General features: G+C 39.1%; 1 protein-coding gene across 1 annotated transcript in view; it reads right to left on the bottom strand.

The window, feature by feature from the left end:
- The window catches only part of fgfrl1b (fibroblast growth factor receptor like 1b), a 35,670-nt gene extending 13,722 nt beyond the window's left edge, over positions 1–21,948 (bottom strand). Inside the window, exons 1-3 of the mRNA XM_081381863.1 lie at positions 21,628–21,948; positions 21,283–21,372; positions 1,982–2,254 (exon numbers count right to left, since the gene is read on the bottom strand). Coding sequence (XP_081237989.1) covers positions 1,982–2,254; positions 21,283–21,355 — 346 coding nt within the window. The 5' untranslated portion in view covers positions 21,356–21,372; positions 21,628–21,948. The remainder of the gene's footprint in view (positions 1–1,981; positions 2,255–21,282; positions 21,373–21,627) is intronic.
- Between the last annotated feature and the right edge of the window lie 552 nt (positions 21,949–22,500).

Here is a 22,500-nt window from a genome sequence, read left to right as displayed (position 1 = left end):
GTGCAGATTAGATCCGCTCTGATGACAACAGGTGCTATTTAATGTCACCAAATTCCTCAGTCCTGATACAATCAGCCCTGGCTGGAGTTTCCCTGTTGTGTTTTTGGTGTACAGTACATTCATCTACATTAAGTAGCTGCTTCAGAGGAGGATCCCTGAAAAAAACACCTGTCAGGGGTAATTCTGTAATTTGCTATGCTCTCAAATTTATGTAAAATTGGCAAAACCTTTCTTAAATAATTTTATTACTACTTTCATCAGTTTCATTCACATTGACATTTACATGCACATCATGTTCTGAAGAGAGTAGTGATGATGCTTTAGTAACTATGCACAGCAATCAATTCATTGATTCTCATTCATGTCCTTCACAACTGCACACAAGAGCTCAATACACAGCAAAAATGTATTTTGCTTGAAAGACAACTAGTTTAATAAATGCTTCTTTTGAAAATTAAAAAAGATTTTTTTTAACTTGTAACTTGTATGACTTTCTGCTGTGGAAACATTCTTCAAAATATCTTATTTTGTGTTCCACAGAAGAAGAAAAGTCATACAGGTTTGAAACAACATGAGCGTGACTAAAAAAAATTCATTTTTGAACGAACTATACCTTAAACTCTTCTGAGGCAAGGCCCACTAATCTTTACTGAAAAACAATGGCGCTTCTTAACCATTCTTCAGTTAATTAATAGTGGCATTCGCTCCAGCAAAAGTCACAGCTTTAAACACTCAAACACTGCAACAGGAGGGCCTAATGGGCCTTTTGTTTTGGGGCTGTTGGTCATTGCAGTTAATGACTTCAGTAAACTATATTCCAAAGGGAGTGAAGCAGTCCAATGCACCATAACACTGAGTTCCAAAGAGCTCTTGGGGACGAAACAGGAAAACAGCAGGCCACCATCACTCCCCATACAGGAGGCCCAAAGCAAAGACATGAAGGGGAGGGAACCTGAAAACACTGGCTCGGCCAATTAAGCAGCTGCCTCGCTCAGCAGAATAATCATCCTTTACATCCGCACACTAGTTGCCTCGGTAGCCTCCCCAAACGTGGCAAGCTGTACAGGAAGAGCCGAGGGCTTCTGGGTCTCCAAGGCCTCTCAACTTTGCTGGCCCGGTTCAGATTTATGGCAGAGAAGCCTGTCTCCTGTCTCCTCTCCCTGTACAGAACGTTTGGCTGGAAATGCCTGCCCCATAGTCCCTCAGCAGTCATCAGGAGAACCACACGCTCCGAGCTGCAACGGTCCAGCACAAACCCCCCATTGCTCCAACCGGTCTCACAACAGCTACATGACTCTCTACACCTCATTTTCTTTCTCCTTTCATCCATCCATCCAAAAAGGTGTGTATTAATTTCCTTGCCTGTCAGGTTCTAGTGAAAAAAAAAGTCTCAACTACCTGGGTAAAAGTACGAACATGGAATTAAATTACAGCCTACATAAACAACTGCAGGTATTGTGTGACAGATGACATGAAGCCATCCTTTGTTCTCTAGATTTGATAATGCAAAATGGCATCAGTGCCATATGCTCCAACAAATGCTAACAAGTCATACATTTAAATCAGTACAATGCTCTCTTGTGCTTTTCCAGTTAATGTTATGTACATGAAACCACGCTTGCTTTAAAGTACCTAGCCAGTCACGTCAGTTTAGTCAAATATGATTTAGGAGCAGCTATATGAGCCCGACTGCCTTCCTGTGCACCCATTAGCTTTTTGTGAGGGCATCTAAAAGATCCTCTGCTCTTTTTTGATTTCAGTTGAAAACTCATGCTATAGTTCTGCTGTTTTGAGAAGCCATCTGTCTAGTTGGGGCACTATCCCCTTAAAAGACTACCTCAAACAGTAGTGTGTGTGCAACGGTGCAGGTTTTGATTAAGCCTTGATGACTGATGTGGCCTACAAATGCTCTGGGTGTGCAAAAGTATAAAGAACTGAGATATAAAGGGTTGTGGTGTATGGCGTGGGAGGCAGTCTTTACCAATTACAATGAGTGTGAAGTTGAGGGCGAGGCTGCCAAATCCATTGGTGACGCGGCAGATGTACTCTCCGGCATCCTCCAGTTCCACTTCTTTGATCTTCAGACTCTTCTTCAGAACCTTGTAGCGGCTCCAGCCTGGGTTCACGTTCCGCCCATCCTTCACCCACAGGACCAGCGGAGGGGGATCACCCTCCACAGGGCATGGAAGACGAACCGTGTGGCCCAGTTTTGCAGTCTGTCTGTCCTCTACTTTACGACTCACCCATGGAGGACCTGGTGTAAAAAAAATATACATCTTAAGTAACAGAACAACATTTGTTAAATTTACATAACAAATAATAACCATCTACCTAACATATGAATTTTTTTTTTGTGTTTTAGTGTATATATATATATATATATATATATATATATATATATATATATATATATATATATGTGTTTTTGTGGTGTTTTGCTTTAATAAATATAATACATTCTTTAATAATAAAGAATTTTAAAAGTGAAATTTAGTATAATAAAATACATTTTTATTTTTTAATATTTAATGTTTTTAATGATAATTGTTCACAAATAATTGTTTGTGGTGCATTTTCTTTAATAATTATTAATACATTAACAATTTTAATAAATGTATGTATAAATGTATATAAACAAATAATAATAATATTATTATGATTCAAATAATATGGTGCATTTTGCTTTTAGAATTCATTTTGTTATAAAAGTATTATAATATACGCCTTGTGGACTGAAATGTTCCTTTGCTGGCATTAGGGCACAAGAAGCGCAAAGTCAACACTGCCAAAAATGTCATGGTGGGGAAAAAAAAATCTCTGATATGAAGAAAATATTTTTCTCTAGCTCCTAATACACCATGTCCCACAAAGACATTTTATAAGTGGGGAGGTTAGGCACAAGCATTTTATGGGGAATTTCTTTCCTTGCATGCACAAGGTCCTTTTCATCCCCTGCTTGCAGCTTGTGAAGACTCCCATGAGCACTTGCTTTCCATTTCCTTCATACTGGCTTGTGTGTACGTTGGAAGGCACCTCTCATTCATGCCTGGTACTGTCACATCCTGTTGCTGCTCTAGCAGCTGCTGTGAGAACCACCAAGATTATAAATTGAAAAATGACACTAGCCCTAAAATGAAGTGTTTTCACCTGAAGTTGCTGGTTGCCATCCAGGAAAGTGCCATGACAAAAGACTGGAGGGAAAAGAAAAGGTTGTTTTGGTGCTGGAATTAAATTACAGTAAATTCCAGAATGTTAGACTAAGAAGGGCAGAAAAATTCCTCTCTGGAAATAGAGCAGAAAAAAAGGTGCCGGAGATCACAGCTGGAGAGAAGTCTATGTTAAATGAATCACACGACTAATTCACAAATGTTAGTGTATAAAACAATTGGTGAGTTCATAAACATTCGGGAGGCATTGGAAAGGAAAACAGTTGTGTGTTTATAATGAAGATTTCATGTAATTGGTGGGATCCTCGAACAAACAATGGGTCTTTTCACTAGCGGAGAAGAGATAAGGAGTATTGCACGGACCATGTGAGATAGATCTTATGAACCTGGTGGCTGAATGAATGAAAAAGAAGAGGAGAACTCTTGAGTGTTTGTATTGAATATTTGAATATTAAAACAACCTTGTGAATACCATAGAGCAGAAGCTGAAATAGCTCATTCCCTTTCCGCTAACAGGCCACGCTTTACACACGGCACACACATGATAAAGAATGTGTTAGAAGAAAAATGTGACTCAGAGAGATTCAAGGAAAGAACGCTAGAGACTTCCTTACATAGCGCTCTTACCTATTTGTCACAGAGCTGTGTCTATGCTGACTGAAAAGCTTTGATGTGAGGCTGAGGGAGGCGTCATGCGTGCTGACAGACAAATATTGCCCATAACAGTGGAAAAGACAAAAGATGACAGGGTCCACACACGCCCCATACATCAAAAACATGTATGGTTCAAGCTGATGGCAGACAGGGTGGCAAAAGAAATCTCCTATCTGAGTTGGAAATAACATCACTGTGTGCTGAGAATCAGAGTTTACCTCAAAGGCAGATGTTTAGGCAGAGAATGAAGTATTTTCGGTTAAGGTAAGGATTTGTTGTTTAGCATGCTGACAGTAGACTGTATATATGTATACCTAAAATATTAGGTAAAATGTCTCTAAATGCAATCCCTTTGCAGCACCACAGTTAAAAAATAATATTAAAGCTTACTATTTTTTAAATATATCTGGATGAACTAGTAGCAATCAACTACTAGTTCAAGTGTAACAGTAAACTCTTTTTTAAATAAAGGCTGTCCAACAATAAAATCCTGAAAAATGAATAATGATCATGTGACACTAAACACTGGAGTAATGGCTGTGGAAAGTTAATTAAAAAATCATTTTAAAATATAGCTATTATAAACTAATAATATTTCTGTGTTTTACAGTATTTTTGATCAAATATAAATGCTTGGTGAGCATAAAAAACTTCTTTCAAAAACATTATAAAATCTTACCAATCTTACTTTTGAAAGATACTTCATTTTGGCTAAATTTGAAGCTATATCAGATGTTTCTTTCATGATTTAGGCAGTCTGAGAATTATTTCATCAAACAAACATTATACCATTATATATCATTATACAAAAAAAAAAAGTATCGCCAAAAAGAGTTACACCTAATTAAAACTAAACTCTTTTACCCAATATTTGAGGTTGCAAAATATTTGACTGCCTATAGATTTAGCTTAGTGACATTAATGTGCATGTCAAACTATAGCCTCTAGACAAAGAAAATGAGAGCAAGACAAAAACAGAAACAAAGAAAAAGAGACACATCATCTTGCGTCCATGTGCAGGCATCGCATGCAATGAGTTTTTGACAGACCTCCCAGGAAACACGCTCAGCGCATTCGAGACAATGTTAAAGACAAGATCAATGGATTGATGCTCCATAAAGTTCATACACATTTATTGCCACCATAACTGTACAATAAATGACTACAATTGCATAAATCACTGGACTAATTGCTGTCTATAGCTATATGGACTAGACACATGACCCGTTAAATCTCTACTGTCAAAAAGAAATTCTAACTATATGGATTACAAGCTACCAAGCATCCACTTCTTCACTGGCCCGTTTTGTCTCAGACATCTTGATATGGTTTTTTGAATCCTCAAAGGATTTATGAACAGGTCTTACAGACCGCAGTGCAAGTACTTTGAAGCCACGGCAGCCTCCACAGCTTTAGATGAACATCACTGGTGTCACAGGAAAAGCTTCAAACGGACCTTGACAGTATGCTGCATGGATAAATGATTAGAATGGAGGAAGTGACATGACCATCAAAGGCCCAGAGAGATGGAAAGAGCGAGAAAGAGAGTGCAATGTGTAAGAGAAGAAGGTGCAGGAGTAACACTGAAGAGTCCAGGCATGGCAGCCAATTAACTAACTGGTTCTGTCAAAAGACATGTGTACACAACATCCAAAACAGTCCAGCCCATAGTGAGATCAAGAGCCTGCGCTGCACATTTCGTCAGCGTTCCGGGCAATTATTTAGCTGTAAATCTCCTGCCCCTGTTACAAATCTGCTCAAGATAGCTTATGACTGTATATTAAAAACTGTTTGGTAGGAATTGAACAAAACATGTAACAGCATTTTAGTTCCTGTAGCTTAACTTGATGCTACTAACATTAAGGTCATGGGTTTGATTCCCAGGGACTTTATAATAAAGTTTAAGTTGTTAATATTAGATAATGCATTAGGCACGAAGAACTAAAAATGAACAATGCTTTTACAGCATTTAATCTAAACTAATGCAATGCAATATCTACACTTGCGTTCAATAGTTTAGGATCTGTAAGATTCTTTACTGTTTTTAAAAGAAGTCTCTTATGTACACCAAGACATCATTCATGTGAACAATAAAAGTATTAAGTGACCCCTGACCCCAAACTTCTGAACAGAGGTCTATACTAATATATTTTTTGCATTTCAAATTGTATAAATTAGTTAATATTTTATGAACACATAAGACAAATTACTGATTATTTAAACTCTTTTAAATATACTGTTTTTTCACATTTTTATATGATACTGTTTTTCACATTTGATTAATATAGTAATATATAATGCATTGACTAATTTTAAAGAGATACAGAAGTCCATTAAAAAATGAAAACTCGTTCCATCGTTCTGACTTTCTTCTGTGGAACACAAAGTAGATATTTTGAAGAATGTTGGGGGTACAACCTACATTTTATCCCAATAACTTTCAATGTATGGACACAGAAAAAAGTACATAAGAAAGGTTTGGAACAACATGAGGGTAAATAAGTGATGACAATTTTCATTTTTGGGCGAACTATACCTTTAATGAATTGAGCCTTATTGTAAAGTATTACCAATTATTCATTTAAAAATAAACAAAGCAGAAGTCTTCAAAAAATGCATGATGCATCTAGATGTCCAACAACACACCCCTCTATGAAAAATAAAAATAGCACTGGCAGCCAATCAGATGGCAGCTTCTGCCAGGTCATCTAGAGTTTGATCTACCACTGCCATGTGATCTAGACAGTAGCTTTATCTTCTACAGTATGTTGAATCTCCTGAAAAAGCTGAGGAGAGCTGCTATAGGACTCAGCATGTGATCAGTGATAGAGACAGATAGACCAAACACTGCAGTGCTGGTCTTGGCGATGGAATGTGACTTTTATCAGGGAGAGAGATAATGCCAGAGATTGAGGCCTGATTCTGTTTGCACAGAGCCTCCTACTCTGACACAAACAGAGGCAACTAGGTAAACAGGTTCACTTACACCTTCCCTCACTTTTAATTCTGGTAATCTGAACACAGAGTTGTGGTTCTGTCACCACCACTGCTCACAGCTGTCTCTCTACTGTGTGTAATCAGATCTTGAGCCAGACTTTGTACTCGACCAACTGCTGCCTCTGGAGCCAAGCTAACTCAATAAGGCACTGCTGAAGTCTGACATCATGTGTGCGGTTCCACACAGACTTCCTTGTGGGTTTGTGCTGCTCTTTGTGCCCTAAAGACGATGCAGAGCAGCTGCCTATCATCCAATGACCCATTAATTCAATTAAACACAGCAAGGCCCAGCCTGCCTTGTCTCATTTTGTCTTAATCTTGACGACATTCTTGTACATGTACTACATCTTACCAAATTAAGCACCAAGAGGTTTAAATTTTTGCACATGCAATCCTGTTTTATTTGAAAGCTACGTTTAAACCTCAAATGTACATTACCGCTCAAAAGTTTTGGGTCACTAATATTTTTAAATGTTTTTCAAAGAAGTCTTATTTATTTATTGTGTAATATTGTGAAATATTGCCATTTAAAATTTGTATTTTAATACATTTTAAATAGAATTTTTGTCATATGTCATATGACAAAATCAGAAATCATTCTAATATTCTTTCTATTATGCTAAAGAAATATTTCTTATTATTAATGTTGAAAATTACAAAATTGTGGATTTAATATAGTTAAAGCTGCCGTCGGCAACATTTTTTTGATCATATCCAGTGAAATCGACACTATAATCAGACTGAACAACATAAATAAGGTGGTTCCACCACCTTAAAAATCCAAAAAAATCCACCGCTACCGGATCATCGGGTCCAATCAGCGCGGGGGGGGGGGGGATCTGACTGTCAATCACAGGTCGTGCACACGCCACAGATCCCCCCTCCCTCGCGCACGTTACAATATCACATGCACACGACACGCCTGAAGTTCGCCTGAAGATTGTACGAAGCGTGATGCCGGAGAGAAAATCTACTAACAAGCTTCCAATTCCTCGGTTATTGCTATCTATGGATAGATTAGCCAGGGCAGCCTACCTGTTGATCGATGCTGAAGAGACGGGCGCGTTCACAGAAAATCTGGTGCACACGCACTGACGAGCACGACCTCGATGGAAGGGTGCTCGCTGGTAGTGGGGGAGGGGCATGAGAGTTGTAAACATTAAAAATTTTGGCTAAGTCGACCCAATCTGCCAGACTTGCCGACTGCAGCTTTAAGGAATCAAATAGGCTAAATCTTCACAAAGCTTTCACTAAAGGCATGTCTGCATATATAAGACAAAAGTGGGTTTACAAAGACTTTTATTTAAAGCTATTTAAATGCATTGAGTAGGTCAAACAGAAAATAAAATGTAAAATATGAATGTGTATAAAAACTGCAGTAAGACTGCCTTAAAACTGGTAAAACCAGCAAGATTAATTTTAAATCAGTACAGCAATCTTACTTGCGTCAAATGGCATCTGCAGATGACGTCCTGACTACCTGTACATCATATTATGAATGCTTGATGGTTAAGAAAACATTGATTTGTTTATTTATTTATTTATTTATTTATTATATAAATAATATGAATATAATATAAACTACAGATATAAACTAATAAGGCAGGCAAGGAGAGAAGTAGATCTAAATCCAGCACTTTTAATTTATTTTACAAATCCAAAACAATCGTAAATATGACAACTTTACATAAAAGCAAAGACAATAGCCGACAATGAACTAAGGAAACTAAGGGCATTATATACAAAGGTAAATGAGGAACTAAACAAGACATAGGTGAAGATTGGAAGAATCAGCCAGAAAATGCAAACTTTTAAAAACGGGTTTCAAAGTGCACATTTTTGAAAACGATATGGTTATTTTCTGACCGACGAGCAAAACGGCAGGCATAAATGTGTAATTTTTTTTAAATACAACTCAGGTTAGTTTTTTTGGTTCGACACGCCGCGTTAAAAACTGGCCGACCAATGAGATTGCCGCTTTTGTTCACGTGCCTGGAGCTGCTGAAGTTACAGTACTTAATGGTGCTCAAGCACAAAACGGTCTTGCCGAGCACACATTGATAGAAGAAGACAACGAAGAGGAAGTAAGTATACGAAGAAGAAGATGTAACAAGGCAAGATGAATGTAGAGCTGCTGGTGTCTGAACAGAAAGAACTTTATGACAAATGCCACAGCGACTACAAAAATCTGTAGCAAAAAGTGTGTGAATGGTTTTGGCAAGCATGTAAATACTGGTTCTCTTTTTTTGTGTGACAAGTGAGTGTCAGAAGCGTAAAGTTGCGCAGTGCCACCTTGTGTACCAGGGTATTTCTACTTAAAAATACCATCCATAAGTGACATCTACTTTCAGGGAGTGAATTTGCACGTTCACTTGACGCGTCACCAGTGAAAATTGCTTGGGCATGAACACAAAGACGCGTCGAAAGCACATGCGATAATCGTCCCGGTGTGCACAAGGCTTAACACATACACTTCCCCTCAGGGGAATCCCCGCCGCCATTTTGAAGTGCGTTCAACTTCATCAAGTGGGCGAGGTAAGTTTATTTAGTTGATTTTGACCGAGGGGGCGAGTCTACTGAATATGTACACTTCAGGCAGATCCACAGACCACAATACAACATGAGTGTGACGTCACAGCAGATTAAACTTAATTTACCCCCACACCACACAACTCTAGTGTGTGATATTTCAGTTATTTCAACATTTAACTGCATAATACTTGTAGCTACCTTTAGCTTACTGTTTTTTTACATAGTTATAGTTTATTGTATTGTTATCATTTTCATTTTGTGAAATTTTTTATATTTTCTCCAACATCTCAAGCATACATATCCTACAGAATGGTACGTAAAAAAAAATTAATAAGGGAAAAAAACCCTGTAAATAATAAATCAGCACTATAGCGGATTCCAAGTGATCAAGCGCTTAGATCGTTCCATTTAAACACATTGCAAGGGTTCAACCAGTAGTGGGCACTCATGCAACGTAAGCAATGACGTACATCCGAGTGAATGAGAAAGAGGGAAGTTAGCGAGGGAAGGGTGCAGAAAAGGGACATAAGCCATGTCCCACATGGCACACTTCATCTGCACTTGTGGTCTTGTGACACAAGAATGCAGGGTTTCCTATTTGTCAGTTCATATAATATAATATAATAAACAGTATGACTGCTTTTAGTTCAGTTAACTTAATGATAGCTTTACTTTAGCTTACATTAATAATCGTGTTAACCCCACTTGCCAGAGAGGGGATGATGCCAAGGATTTCAGATGAACCCCTGACATTTAAACTGCCAGCTGGGGAATTTGGTTCAACGTGTCCAGCTTCATCAACCTCGCCCAACCCTCACCCCGATAGAGATATTTTGAGAGCTTGAGATGAGATACAAGTAGCATCCATTGCTCTAAATGCACAAAAATTGCTGTATTACATTGCAGTAAATGCACAAAGTGTCCCTGTCTGTCATCAAGCTGCCATGGTTCTCCAGTCCGTAGTTCAACGAAATGATCTACAATGGAGGATATGTCATATTATAGCTAGACCTAATGGTTTCAAACTGCGAATTGCAAAGGCATATACATAGAAGGCCCTATTCAAGTATGACTGGTGTTTCATTGCCGACTGTAATTACAGGGAACCAGTATACATTACGATTCATTATAGATACAAAGCATATCTGAGATTTATCTCGCTCATGCTTTTGAAAATTATGATGGTTTTCTGCTTTTTTATTCCGTATTCCAGACCCCCCAAAGTGAGGTTGCGATCTAACAACCTCAGAAACCCAATGTAGGACATCATCTCCAATTTCTTCAGCGTAGGACAGCATTCCCTATTTGTTTCCTCATATGGACCACCAGCAATTTAGACCACAGGGAAAGGGCACTGCAGCGCGCCAAACCAGCCCTCGTAAATAGACCAGCAGCTCTGCAGGGTTTCGGGGGTAATGTTGAGTAACCTGGTCTCCAGCACTGTAATGAGCACCTGCCTATTAAACTCGGCCTTTGTGTCAAAAATCCCAGCCGACAGCCATCACACGCAAGGCCTCTAATCCTGCTTTGGCTCTCTTTTTGCTGCTTCTTTTTTTTTAAAATCTATTTCTCTCTCTTCTTTCTTTCTCATTAGTGTTTACTTATTGAGTTATGCCTTGCAGCGTGAGCTACTGCTGTAGCAATGACACTGGCAGAATTGCGTGCCAGAGCAGACACAGCTGTTCGCAAAAAGACAAGACTGCACAAAACGCATTTGCCAAACTGATGCTATTAATCACTTTTGACCCTATGTTACACCAAGAACACGAAGAGTTCACCCATTTACTTTTATCTTCCCTTTTATTTCTCAGATGCAGAAATAAGCTTAAGGCCTCTTTTATGACACCGACCATTGTTTATAATCCTTCTCTCTGTGCTTTTTCTATCCATGGCATTTGACCTATGGCAACGACCCTAGGAAAAGTGGACCTGAGTTACCAATAAAGGTGAGAAAAGAGGCCCTTCCATCCAGGTTTTAAATTCCTAGAATGCTATAGAGCACACTAAATGGGATGTTGGATTCACTTTGCGACATCTCTCACATCTGACAATGAGAGGTTGATCCTGGCTGTGTTAGACACCTGTAATCCTGTGAAACACAAGCTAATCCTTCTTTTAAACAGAGGATAAAGAAACACCCAAGAAGCCTCCTATATTGAAACAGGGAACCTCCCATTCACAGCAAATTGCACATGACAAACGCATTGGCCTGGTCTTGCATGAGGACACTGCTCTGACAAGCTCAGTCCACTGGAATGGAGAGAACAAAAGTGGTATTGCAGCTCTCAATCTCTCATTCAGTCTCTCTCAGTGTTGCCCTCTCCCACCTGTGCAAACACTCCAACTCGGCATGTCACAGGTACCTAGACAAGCAGGGGATGAAACACGGTTGAACTCTGAGAACTATTCAAGCGCTGAAACTTTTAACTAAGCTCAAGATTATAAAAAAAATGTTCAAAGGCTTGGCGCGCTTCCTTTGAGTTTTAATACCTCCTCTATAAATACCGACACTTAAAGAGCCGCGTCGACGCAATACAGCACCGACAAATGCAGCTCATTAGCTGCTTTGTTTACGTAAACTGACTTTTCACCCACAAAACCGACGCCGTTTGTGATGTGAGCACACGTTTAACATAGATCACAAACTACAAAGAAAAGCCCTCAGACTTCAGAGGAGAATAATGGGCTAATGGTTCTGGTTTTCATCTGGGATTAAAAATATGGGGTAAAATACAGCATTAGTTTTTGCCAGGCTGGGTTCATGCTGCCCTGACATTAATGTTCTAGCGTGTGCATGTGTGTTTGGACTCACTGCAGGACCTGATATTACGAACATCATGTTCAAATTTAACAACTGCACTATTTCCCGTTGAAATGTGCTGGATAACTTGCTCAGCATTTACAATGCCAAGGAACACACGCACATGTGCGCACACACGCAAATAGAGGTATTTGCTAAATAATTATTTTTTGAAAACTCAACTGCCACATAGGTACACTTAAACGACTCACACTTCAGGGAACTACACTAACCTTTTCCACTGGTGGCACTTACGCTACTAACTTTTTCAGTTACTGGTGCAAAACATGATTTGGTCGCACAAATTATTTATAGTAAGATGTGCTTTTTATTTTACTTGCCATCTTTTAAACCACATGCCTTCTTGTTTTCTTTAACATTGGTTGGGATAGATTTACTGCAATAGAAAATACAGTACACAACTGTCTCTACACTTCACGTGCTTCATACTGTCATTGTGAAGCTTCAATGATTCGTGTTTGAATTGTTTTGACGCAGTTACAAATTTGGACAGTCTTGCAATTGAAGGCCCACAGAATTTACAGTACAAACAGTGCATTGCTCCATCTTGGTACCTTAACCACTGGTATTCTTCGAGCCACTGGTGTCAAAATTCATATGTCTGTATGGGGTGTAACAGTTCACAAAATTCATGGTTCGGTTCAATACGATACACTTGTGTCACGGTTCAGTACGTTTTTGATACAGCAATAAGTGTGCGGCTGCTGTATTTGTACAATTTTCAATGATGATTTAGTTTAGCAGCACCTCACTACAAGACTTTATTGACGGATGAGCGGTGGCTTTTTCTATTTTCTATTTTGATACAGCAATAAGAAAGAAATGCCAGAGAAATTTCCTTGATTTCATTTTTTTAATTCTTTTTTTTTATTATTAAACTAACATCATAAAGTGTATATATATATATATTTTTTTTACTTCAATTCTGCAATTCTGGAGCTATAATTTAAGAGTATAATTTACTTTTCTTAGGAGCATATAAAACAAAACAGCTCCTTGACATGAAATGTAATATTGTAGTAGTTATAAACAAAGGTTTATTATGACCGCCGCTAGCGTAGCTAGCGAAAGTGGTCATATAGGGATTGTCAAAGTTTTTTTTTTTTTTTTTTTTCGTCACCTTACTGAATTTTTCGTCAACGATACCAGGGACACCGAAGCACCGGGGAACATGAAATTTGGTGGGCATGTAGCCCCACTAGACTTCTAAGGAAAAATTTCGTTTGGTCCCCGGGGGCCACTCCCCCCCCGCGCTGGGCCCCCCCAAACCCCAAAAAATGCAGTTTTTCCTAAATAACTACCTGAACCGTGGCACCGAGGATGAAGAAATTTTTATGGTATGTTGGTCTACTAGACTTTTACGGAAAAATTTCGTTTGGTCCCCGGGGGCCACTCCCCCCCCGCGCTGGGGCCCCCGTAAATTTTTCGTCAACGATACCAGGGACACCGAAACACCGGGGAACATGAAATTTGGTGGGCATGTAGCCCCACTAGACTTCTACGGAAAAATTTTGTTTGGTCCCCGGGGGCCACTGCCCCCCCGCGCTGGGCCTCCCCAAACCCAAAAAAATGCGTTTTTTCCTAAATAACTACCTGAACCGTGGCACCGAGGATGAAGAAATTTTTATGGTATGTTGGTCTACTAGACTTTTACGGAAAAATTTCGTTTGGTCCCCGGGGGCCACTCCCCCCCCTCGCGCTGGGGCCCCCGTAAATTTTTCGTCAACGATACCAGGGACACCGAAGCACCGGGGAACATGAAATTTGGTGGGCATGTAGCCCCACTACACTTCTACGAAAAAATTTCGTTTGGTCCCCGGGGGCCACTCCCCCCCCGCGCTGGGCCCCCCAAAAACCAAAAAAATGCAGTTTTTCCTAAATAACTACCTGAACCGTGGCACCGAGGATGAAGAAATTTTTATGGTATGTTGGTCTACTAGACTTTTACGGAAAAATTTTGTTTGGTCCCCGGGGGCCACTTCCCCCCCTGCGCTGGGGCCCCCGTAAATTTTTCGTCAACGATACCAGGGACACCGAAACACCGGGGAACATGAAATTTGGTGGGCATGTAGCCCCACTAGACTTCTACGGAAAAATTTCGTTTGGTCCCCGGGGGCCACTCCCCCCCCCGCGCTGGGCCCCCCCAAACCCAAAAAAATGCAGTTTTTCCTAAATAACTACCTGAACCGTGGCACCGAGGATGAAGAAATTTTTATGGTATGTTGCTCTTAAGGGCCCACATCAACCTAGCCCATAATCACTCATTTGTGATTTGCGCCCCTCCCATAAAAAATGAAAATGCAATATTATTCTGCTTTAATCGCCCCTATCTTCAGTGGAGATGTTCAGAACTGCACCATATTTCATGTGTATGATTAACTTGACATCCTCTGGGGGTATCCTCTGCTAAGTTTCGTAGAATTTCATCCATGGGGGGGTATAAAATAAATTAATTTATGTGCACATTTAGTGACTGTACACTCATCGGCCTGTAGATGGTGCTGTTGAGCGAAGGGTTGCTGTTTTAGGATGATACTGTCACACACACACATGCAGGAATACACAAACGCAAGCATGCACACACACTGACTTCCACACGCACAGACACACACCCATACATACACATACAAATCCACATGCACATGCACAGACACACACACACAAACACACACACACGCGCGCACACACACACACACACACACACACACACACACACACACACACACACACACACACACACACACACACACACACACACACACACACACACACACACACACACAGAGACAGACATGCACATACTACTACTTTTTTTAGGTATATACATAAACACGCAATACAGCCAAATTACTCCACGTCATTTATTTTTGTGGAAAGCCAGTGCAGGCCTGAGCGGCGGTCATATTTTGTACCGTGATGCGGTACATCTAGTTTTAGTTCAGATTAACATTTGAGGGCAGCAATTGTATTCATACTATCAAAATAAAACCGACGTAATGTTATTTGAAGACATTATAGCCTACTATTCCTGCCAAACTTCCATGGTTGCAGTTAGTGTTACTACAGTAAATCCATGGTGAATGTTGCTGATCTGTGGACACTGGATAGTTCATTAATGGCACAATGTTTCTTCCTGGTTTCAACCTCTATTACTTCTGTGGTGAATTCAAATGCTTTCTTTACTGAATCTCTTATTAGCGCTATGTAGTAACAGTGTTGCATGATCACGATCGGCTCGCGCTCCACTGGTCCAAACTGATAAACGGTCCTTCAACCACACAATAACGAGCAGCTTCGTTCCGCTTGCATTACATTTGCCATTTGATGTTGGGCAATGTTGTGGTCGCGCCGGCGTCTCTTACATTATGAGCGTGTTTACATTTGAAATAATGAAATTTTGGTCGGCAGGAAAAATGGTCCAACGAACCGTTCGGTTTGAAAATGCGTACCGAAAACCGAACCCAACTTGATGTGTTGAATGCTTAGAGCACGTTATAAAACGTATTCTTAAAATACACATTTCTGTTTTAATAAATGCTCATAACATATTGCCTAAAACATAAGGTAGGTACAAAAATAATCAGTGATACATTTGCGACCCATTAAAAATTAGGGTCGCAATGGCATTTCAAAAGGTCGCATATGCGACCATTTTGGTCGCAGTGTAGTTCCCTGCACTTCCTGTGGCAAGACAAAGTTCAGCAAGAAAATGTGTTAATAGTGAAATCACCGCCGCCAACATCATAACTATCTTTGAATCCTAGCCAAATTAGAAACACATGTACACATGCATGCTAACACACACATTTAACAAAATGTTCCTCTCAAAAGCATCATACTGTCTGTGAACTACATACTGACATTTCCAGATAGATCTCTTCAACGAGAGTGGTGCATTTAGCAGATACAGTTTGCAGCTCTTTCAGACAGACAGGCAGACAATAACTCTGTCTCCAGTGCATGCTGACATACAGGCAGATAAGAACAGCTCTGGTTACAGCTGTTTGTATCCTTAGGCATTTTCAACTCCGTGCCAGGTACATAATTTCTCTAACACAGGACATGTTAGATGCAGAGCTCAATGATAAGTGTAGCTCATTGAAACTGCATAAATTTGCAGCTTATAGTACATGCAAATAAAGTTCTTCACAGCTCTTTTTCATACAATACATTTTAATGGTGACCAGGGACTGTCAAGCTCCAGAATAGACAAAAAACACAATTAGGTATAACAAATAAGTAATCTTTATTCCATGTCTTCTAAAGTCACACAATATATGTGTGAAGAGCAGACCCAACTTTATGTTTTTTTTTGCTGAAAAACTTCCGCAATGCTGTAAATATCCCAATTGGGATACAAAATGTGCAGAGCAGGTCCCGAGGACTGGAGTTGAGAACCACGGATATGAATTACACACACGGATATTTTTTTTGAAAAAATAGCAGGCTGTTATACAATAGCTCAACCAAGAATATGTAAAAAAGGAAAAAGAAAAAAAAAAAAAGGAAAGAAAGATGGACAAGTATCTCAATAAGTAAGTCCCAACCAAGTGGCATCCCACAAAGACCCTCTTGTGTCTGAAACTACTATTCAAAGAATATAGTCATACAGGTTTGCAACAACTTTCACACTTTTTAAATATGCAAAAAATTGCACAGAGTGGAGAGTACTACGCTCTTACTCGCATTAGTAGCTGACAGATAGATCAAATTAACCCAATATTTCACAAGCAAACACATAAGTTGCAGGAGATTTGTAGAACTTTGCAAATGATATCCATTAGAACTCTCCATTATAATATAGGCACATGCCTACTAATCATCCAAAGCTTAGTATATGAAGCAGCCAATGCTTTTCCATTGCATTTGGCTTCTCTCTAACTTGGCCAAAGCGGCCAGAGACTGACGCCTGCATTACCGTTGTCCTGCAGAGGCAGATCACAGACACAGCATGGCTCCAACAGAGCTGCTCCATTATCATTTGTTTGATAAGCAGGGCCTGCCTGCAGAGCTGCATTATCTGTCTAATAAACCCAGAGATCCTGACACCTGCTGAGAAGCCAGCTGAAGGGAGCGCTGCATAACTGAAGCCTGTTTTCCCTGTTCTTATCAAAGCTATTTCTACTTTAAAAGGTAGATCATTGAGGTAAATGGAGCATGAGGGCCAACATCTCCTGCTTACGACCCAGAATCTGGAACTGATTTAAATATCGGAGGAGAGGAAAAAAGAAACCCTTAAAAGAAAGAGCGAAAGTCTTTTCCTGTGGCTGAAAATAAAAAAATATACCACGTGTTACCGTATCTGACCTCTTTAAAGAGCATAACCCAGGCCTTTGATACATGTGCCACTCTAAACAGCTGGTAACTGCCACGACTGTTGGATACACATTTCTGTCTTTCATCAAATTCTACAACCGGTAGAATGCATAAATCACAGAGCTATATTTATTAGCATGGATACAGTTTGTTTCGCTTAAACTTCAAGTACATGCTCTGCAGCGGCAGTCATCTGCCAGATCAGAACAAACATAAGAAAACCAGCCAAACATTAAGCTGCGCTGCTCATAACGGCCAGGCCTGGTGCCATAGGAACCTAAACTGTTTCTTGGGCGGAAGCAGTCAGCTTCTTTCCACCAGCAAGAAGGTTAGTGAGAAACAGGAAATATCTGGCCACAAGAGAATAGGAAAGCAAGAGCATTTCTCGGACCGCTGTGTTCACACTTTGTCTGAGATGACTAGTGGGTTTATGTGTGTTGTATGTGCTGGAGGAGTGTCATGCTAACCTAAGCTGTCCATACTCAACTAATGAGTATGAGATTTAAACAAGTAGCCTATACTTAGTGTACAGGCATCCATGTTTATATTTTAATAAAAGCCTAAATTAAATCTTTTCATCATATAAAGTGATTGTGTCTCATCCGAAGACTTAGATAAAACCAATTGATTCATATGGATTTATTTTACGATCTCTTTATGAATGTTTTTGGTGAATATACTTTCAATGGAAAGACAGAAATCTCTAAAATTTTTATGAAAAAATATCATATGTTCCAAAGTGAACAAAAGTCCTATGGATTTGTAGTGACACAAGGGTGAAAGAAATGACGACAGAATACATTTTTTTTTACAGTCTGACCGAAATAAAATAAAACTGAATAAGAAAATCCACATTAATTACTCAGATGAAAAAAATATCTTACATATATCCTACTGTACATCAAGTTTTGCGTTGTCTTGCAAATTCTAGGTGAGGATGCTAGAGTTGATGCTTAAATTTCTCAAACTTTTATTGAAACTTTGGAAAAGTAAAAGAAAACTGGCAAATAAAATATATTAAAAGTTGAATGTAATCAAGAAAGACCTGCTCTGATCAATCTGGTTTCTTCTCTACAGTGAAGTCACGCCTCTGGTCTTCCAGAATTCCAGGGAAACAAGTGTTTGTGTCACAGAGTAATGCTCTTGACACATTGTACCTAAGTCTCATTGGAAACACATCCAGTAACTGTCTTGCCTTAAGCTCCATATCGTATTGCTCTACAACATAATAGTCACTTCACCCAACAATGAACCCTGTTAAATGAACCAGGTGCACTTGTGTCTGACATAATCTATTGAAGCAATTTCCGAAAAGCAATTTCCTTATTGTTTATTTAAAGCTGCAGTCCGTAACTTTTTTGGGTTAAAAATTATGCAAAATAAATTTTTGAGCAAATACATAACCAGCCAGTGTTCAAAACTATCTACTTGCCTTAGCTCGATTCAAAATGGTAAGCTTGTAATAATATTTTTAATTCAAGTGGTACAGGTGGATTTCCGCGGGAAATTCGAGCATGTCTTTGCATCATGACGTCACATCTGTACACATAAAGAAGAAGTCTCGGCTAGTAGGCTATATTGCGTGCGAGGATGTTGGAGGTGGAGATTTATAGCCTTTATTCACAGCACTTGATATAATTAAACTTATCAATTTGATGGCGGATCCAGAAAGGTTCAAACGACAATCACCAGTGACAACTAGAGATTCACCCGTTGTAAAAATGCAAAAGACTTCGGAGTGGCTACAGAAAAAAACAGACCGCAAACTGGCCCACGTGAAAACAAGGATAAATATCGGAAAGGCATTAAATGTAGTCATGCAATGCTGATGTTGTTAATAGTAACAATTTGAGAACATAGTATAATTTGCACGGTTTGACATGATATGATAAGCGATCGTTAGATTTAATCAGCGCGATTTACTGCAATGCTTTTTTCCCCTTAGTTGGTCAGAACAAAAGTGGATGTTGCTTGTTCAGATGACATTTTCTGGTGAAAATTCTTATGTTGGTCAGATTCCGAATGACAGTATCCACACATTCACACTGAGAGCCGAACATTCTCCTCAAAACATTGGAATCAGCTGTGCCGAGGTGCAAACCATGTAAAGTTCCGCGGATAACTGCAATTGCAGATTTCAAACAGAGATGGCGACAAAGAGGAAAAACTACGGACTGCAGCTTTAATATTAAAGCTTGTAGAATGCCACTGTTTTAGCAATTCTACCAACATACACCTCATTCAACTCAAGCCAAAGAGAAGCTGTTCACACACATGCCATATATCGCACTCCTGTTTCCTCATTCCCTGATTTTAACACACAGATAGTGGGAGAACAAGGATCCAGCATTCCAAGAATGGCTGACAGGGAAAAAAAAGAGCAATCCAAGGACAACATGAATTGGGAACCCCTCCTCAAGAAGGGCTTATACGACACAATGAGGAATAGAGTCAACAAATGGACCAATAAACAGAGAAGACAATGGATTGTTTACTTAGTAGAGGTCAGGCTCTGACTTGTGGGTTAACCTGGCATTATATGGGCGCAATAATAGTAATCACCTTTAACAGAGTAAATACCAGAGTTAACTCATCCAGATTTATTATGCTAGACCCAATAATGTTGTTTTGTGACATAAATGGCCATATCTACAGACCATAATAGACCATAAATGGCTAAGCCATCATAAAGGATAAAAAGGTCTGGTTTCCCAGCATGAGTTCTATAATTAATGTATTCAGTTTAAAAGACTTTTAACCAAGGATAATAAAAGATGAATCTATAGCATTACCTAGAAATGGCTTTATCTTTCAAACACATTTATTTATTTCCTCTGGGAGACAGAAAAATGTCCTTTGGGCTCACAGCAGGGAGATGACCCATGTGGAGAAGTTAAACACCTTTCTGACTCAACTCTCCGATACACAATCTCCAGCACAGTAGGTGTCTTTAGTTTGAGTTATGTAAATTGCTTTTCAACTTGGCAGGGAACACTGAATTATGTACCTCTAAATTTCTGTTACAGTTCAAGGAACAGGGACCTCTTGTTTGGTCTGAGACACCCCAGTGCAGATATAGATGTAGGACTTCAAAAGAATGACTTTATGTGTGTGTGCGGTTAGTCTGCTGTGTCAGTAAACACGGCACATGGCTGGGCCCTTCCCTAAGTAGTCAATAAACATATTGGGCTGCAAAATGTTGCTTCTTAATGTTAATGTTAACCTTATAGGCTAACAAACTAAAATAGGTTCAGTACCACTAACAATTTTCTTGTAGTTATGTTATAACATCATCTTTGAGCTTGTAAGATTAAATTGTAACAGTAGCTTCAGTAATTTCAGCATAAACATTTAACTCTGCAATTAAATTCAAAGAGGCTGAAAAAGGAAAAAGTGTACTGAACTTCTTACTGCAGGTTATCACTTTAATTAATATATAAAAAACATTAAGGCAGAAATTAAACTAAGTGATTTTGGTAAATTTGAAAGTTACAGGGCAAAATACACCCACAATTCATAAAAAGCCATGTGTAAAATGGAAAACGATGTGCATTTATTTATTTGTGATAATTGGTTTTGAACATTTATCCTTGAATTTCTTTCTAAATTTAGATGAACAAAGGTTAAAAAAGAAAAAAGTGGTCTTCTAAAAATCACACTGAAAGCTGTTATTTATAAGCCAATAATATAAAATCTTCATTAGACGGCTAACTATTTCTTGTATCGTCAAAGGAAAGCTCTCTAATTATGCCCTAATGAATGAATAAAAGACTCGTAACAGACAACACGACTCACCTCTCGCTTCACATGACAGCGCCACGATCAAAATCCCACTGAGAAAAGTCAAGCTTCCTCTCTTTGGAAACATTTTATGATGACACGCCACTAAAAGAAACAATGAGAATCAAAACGATTCTAAGTTTTACACAACATACACACTGCCAGCAACCCGACGCGACAAATTAAGCTAAAACTCAACAGCAACTTTTTCTAATAATAATGGTCGCGTCGTGTCATGGCGTTCGTTTGCAGAGTAAATTCAATTCAATTCAATTAGCCAGGTTCAATTAGCCTATAGCCTAATAAAGTAAACAGCTAATCTGTACAAGCAGTGTTAGGCTACTGTAATTAACTACTTACATGTCCGCCGAAAGGGTTTTAATATTGCGAATGAATCAGTTGAGACGAGCAAGATGAGACGAACACTCTTGAGCAGCAAGGTCTTCTTTGAAATAACTTCAGATTTATTAGTATATTGTCCAGGAGAAGAAAAGTTCAGGAATAGTTAGGTTCCACTCGCCTCTTCTCTTGACATGACCCGTCAGCATCCCTGACCATGGAGAGAACTGAAGCTCTACAGCTGTGAATCACAGCAGCGCTCCTACGAGCCAACAGCTGGAGACCAGCAGAAATTACACTCGAGCGCCCTCTGTATGCGGACAGATACAACGCAACTCCACCACAACCTGTAGAGAAGGCAAAGCCATAACAATTAATATCCATCAGACTAGAAAACATACTAATCCGTTAACAATTTATAGAGGATTATGCAGAACTCAGAGGATTTCAGATAACTATGCAACATATTTTCTAAGTTTTACCAAATAATTGAGTACAACAAACAAACAAATATAAAAGCTGCACTAGGCTACCCATTTTACTTTTTCTTTTTTCTTTTCTCTTTTGAATGAAGGTCCAACACCCTAATACCACCTGCAATCAAGTAGCAAGAAGCAAATAATGGTTCAAGATTGTGCTCTAATAAAAAAAAACTCTTAATTTTATACTAACTGCTTCGATGGTTTAAATGACTGAACATTTGTTGCATTTTAAACGTATAAAATGTCTTAAACTTACTATTTATACATATTTAAAAGTAAACCCTGGTGAAGGGTACCTATATATATATATATTTACTATCTGACCTTTGACCCTCTTGGCCTACTTGTTCAAACCTAACACTATGGCTGTATCTGAAATCGTATACTCTCTTGAGTAGGTACTTAATTGGAA

Source organism: Scardinius erythrophthalmus (assembly GCF_964197995.2).
Source record: "Scardinius erythrophthalmus genome assembly, chromosome: 13".
Taxonomy (NCBI): domain Eukaryota; kingdom Metazoa; phylum Chordata; class Actinopteri; order Cypriniformes; family Leuciscidae; genus Scardinius; species Scardinius erythrophthalmus.
Note: the sequence above shows the minus strand (reverse complement) of the source record. Positions and strands in the feature narration are given on the sequence as shown.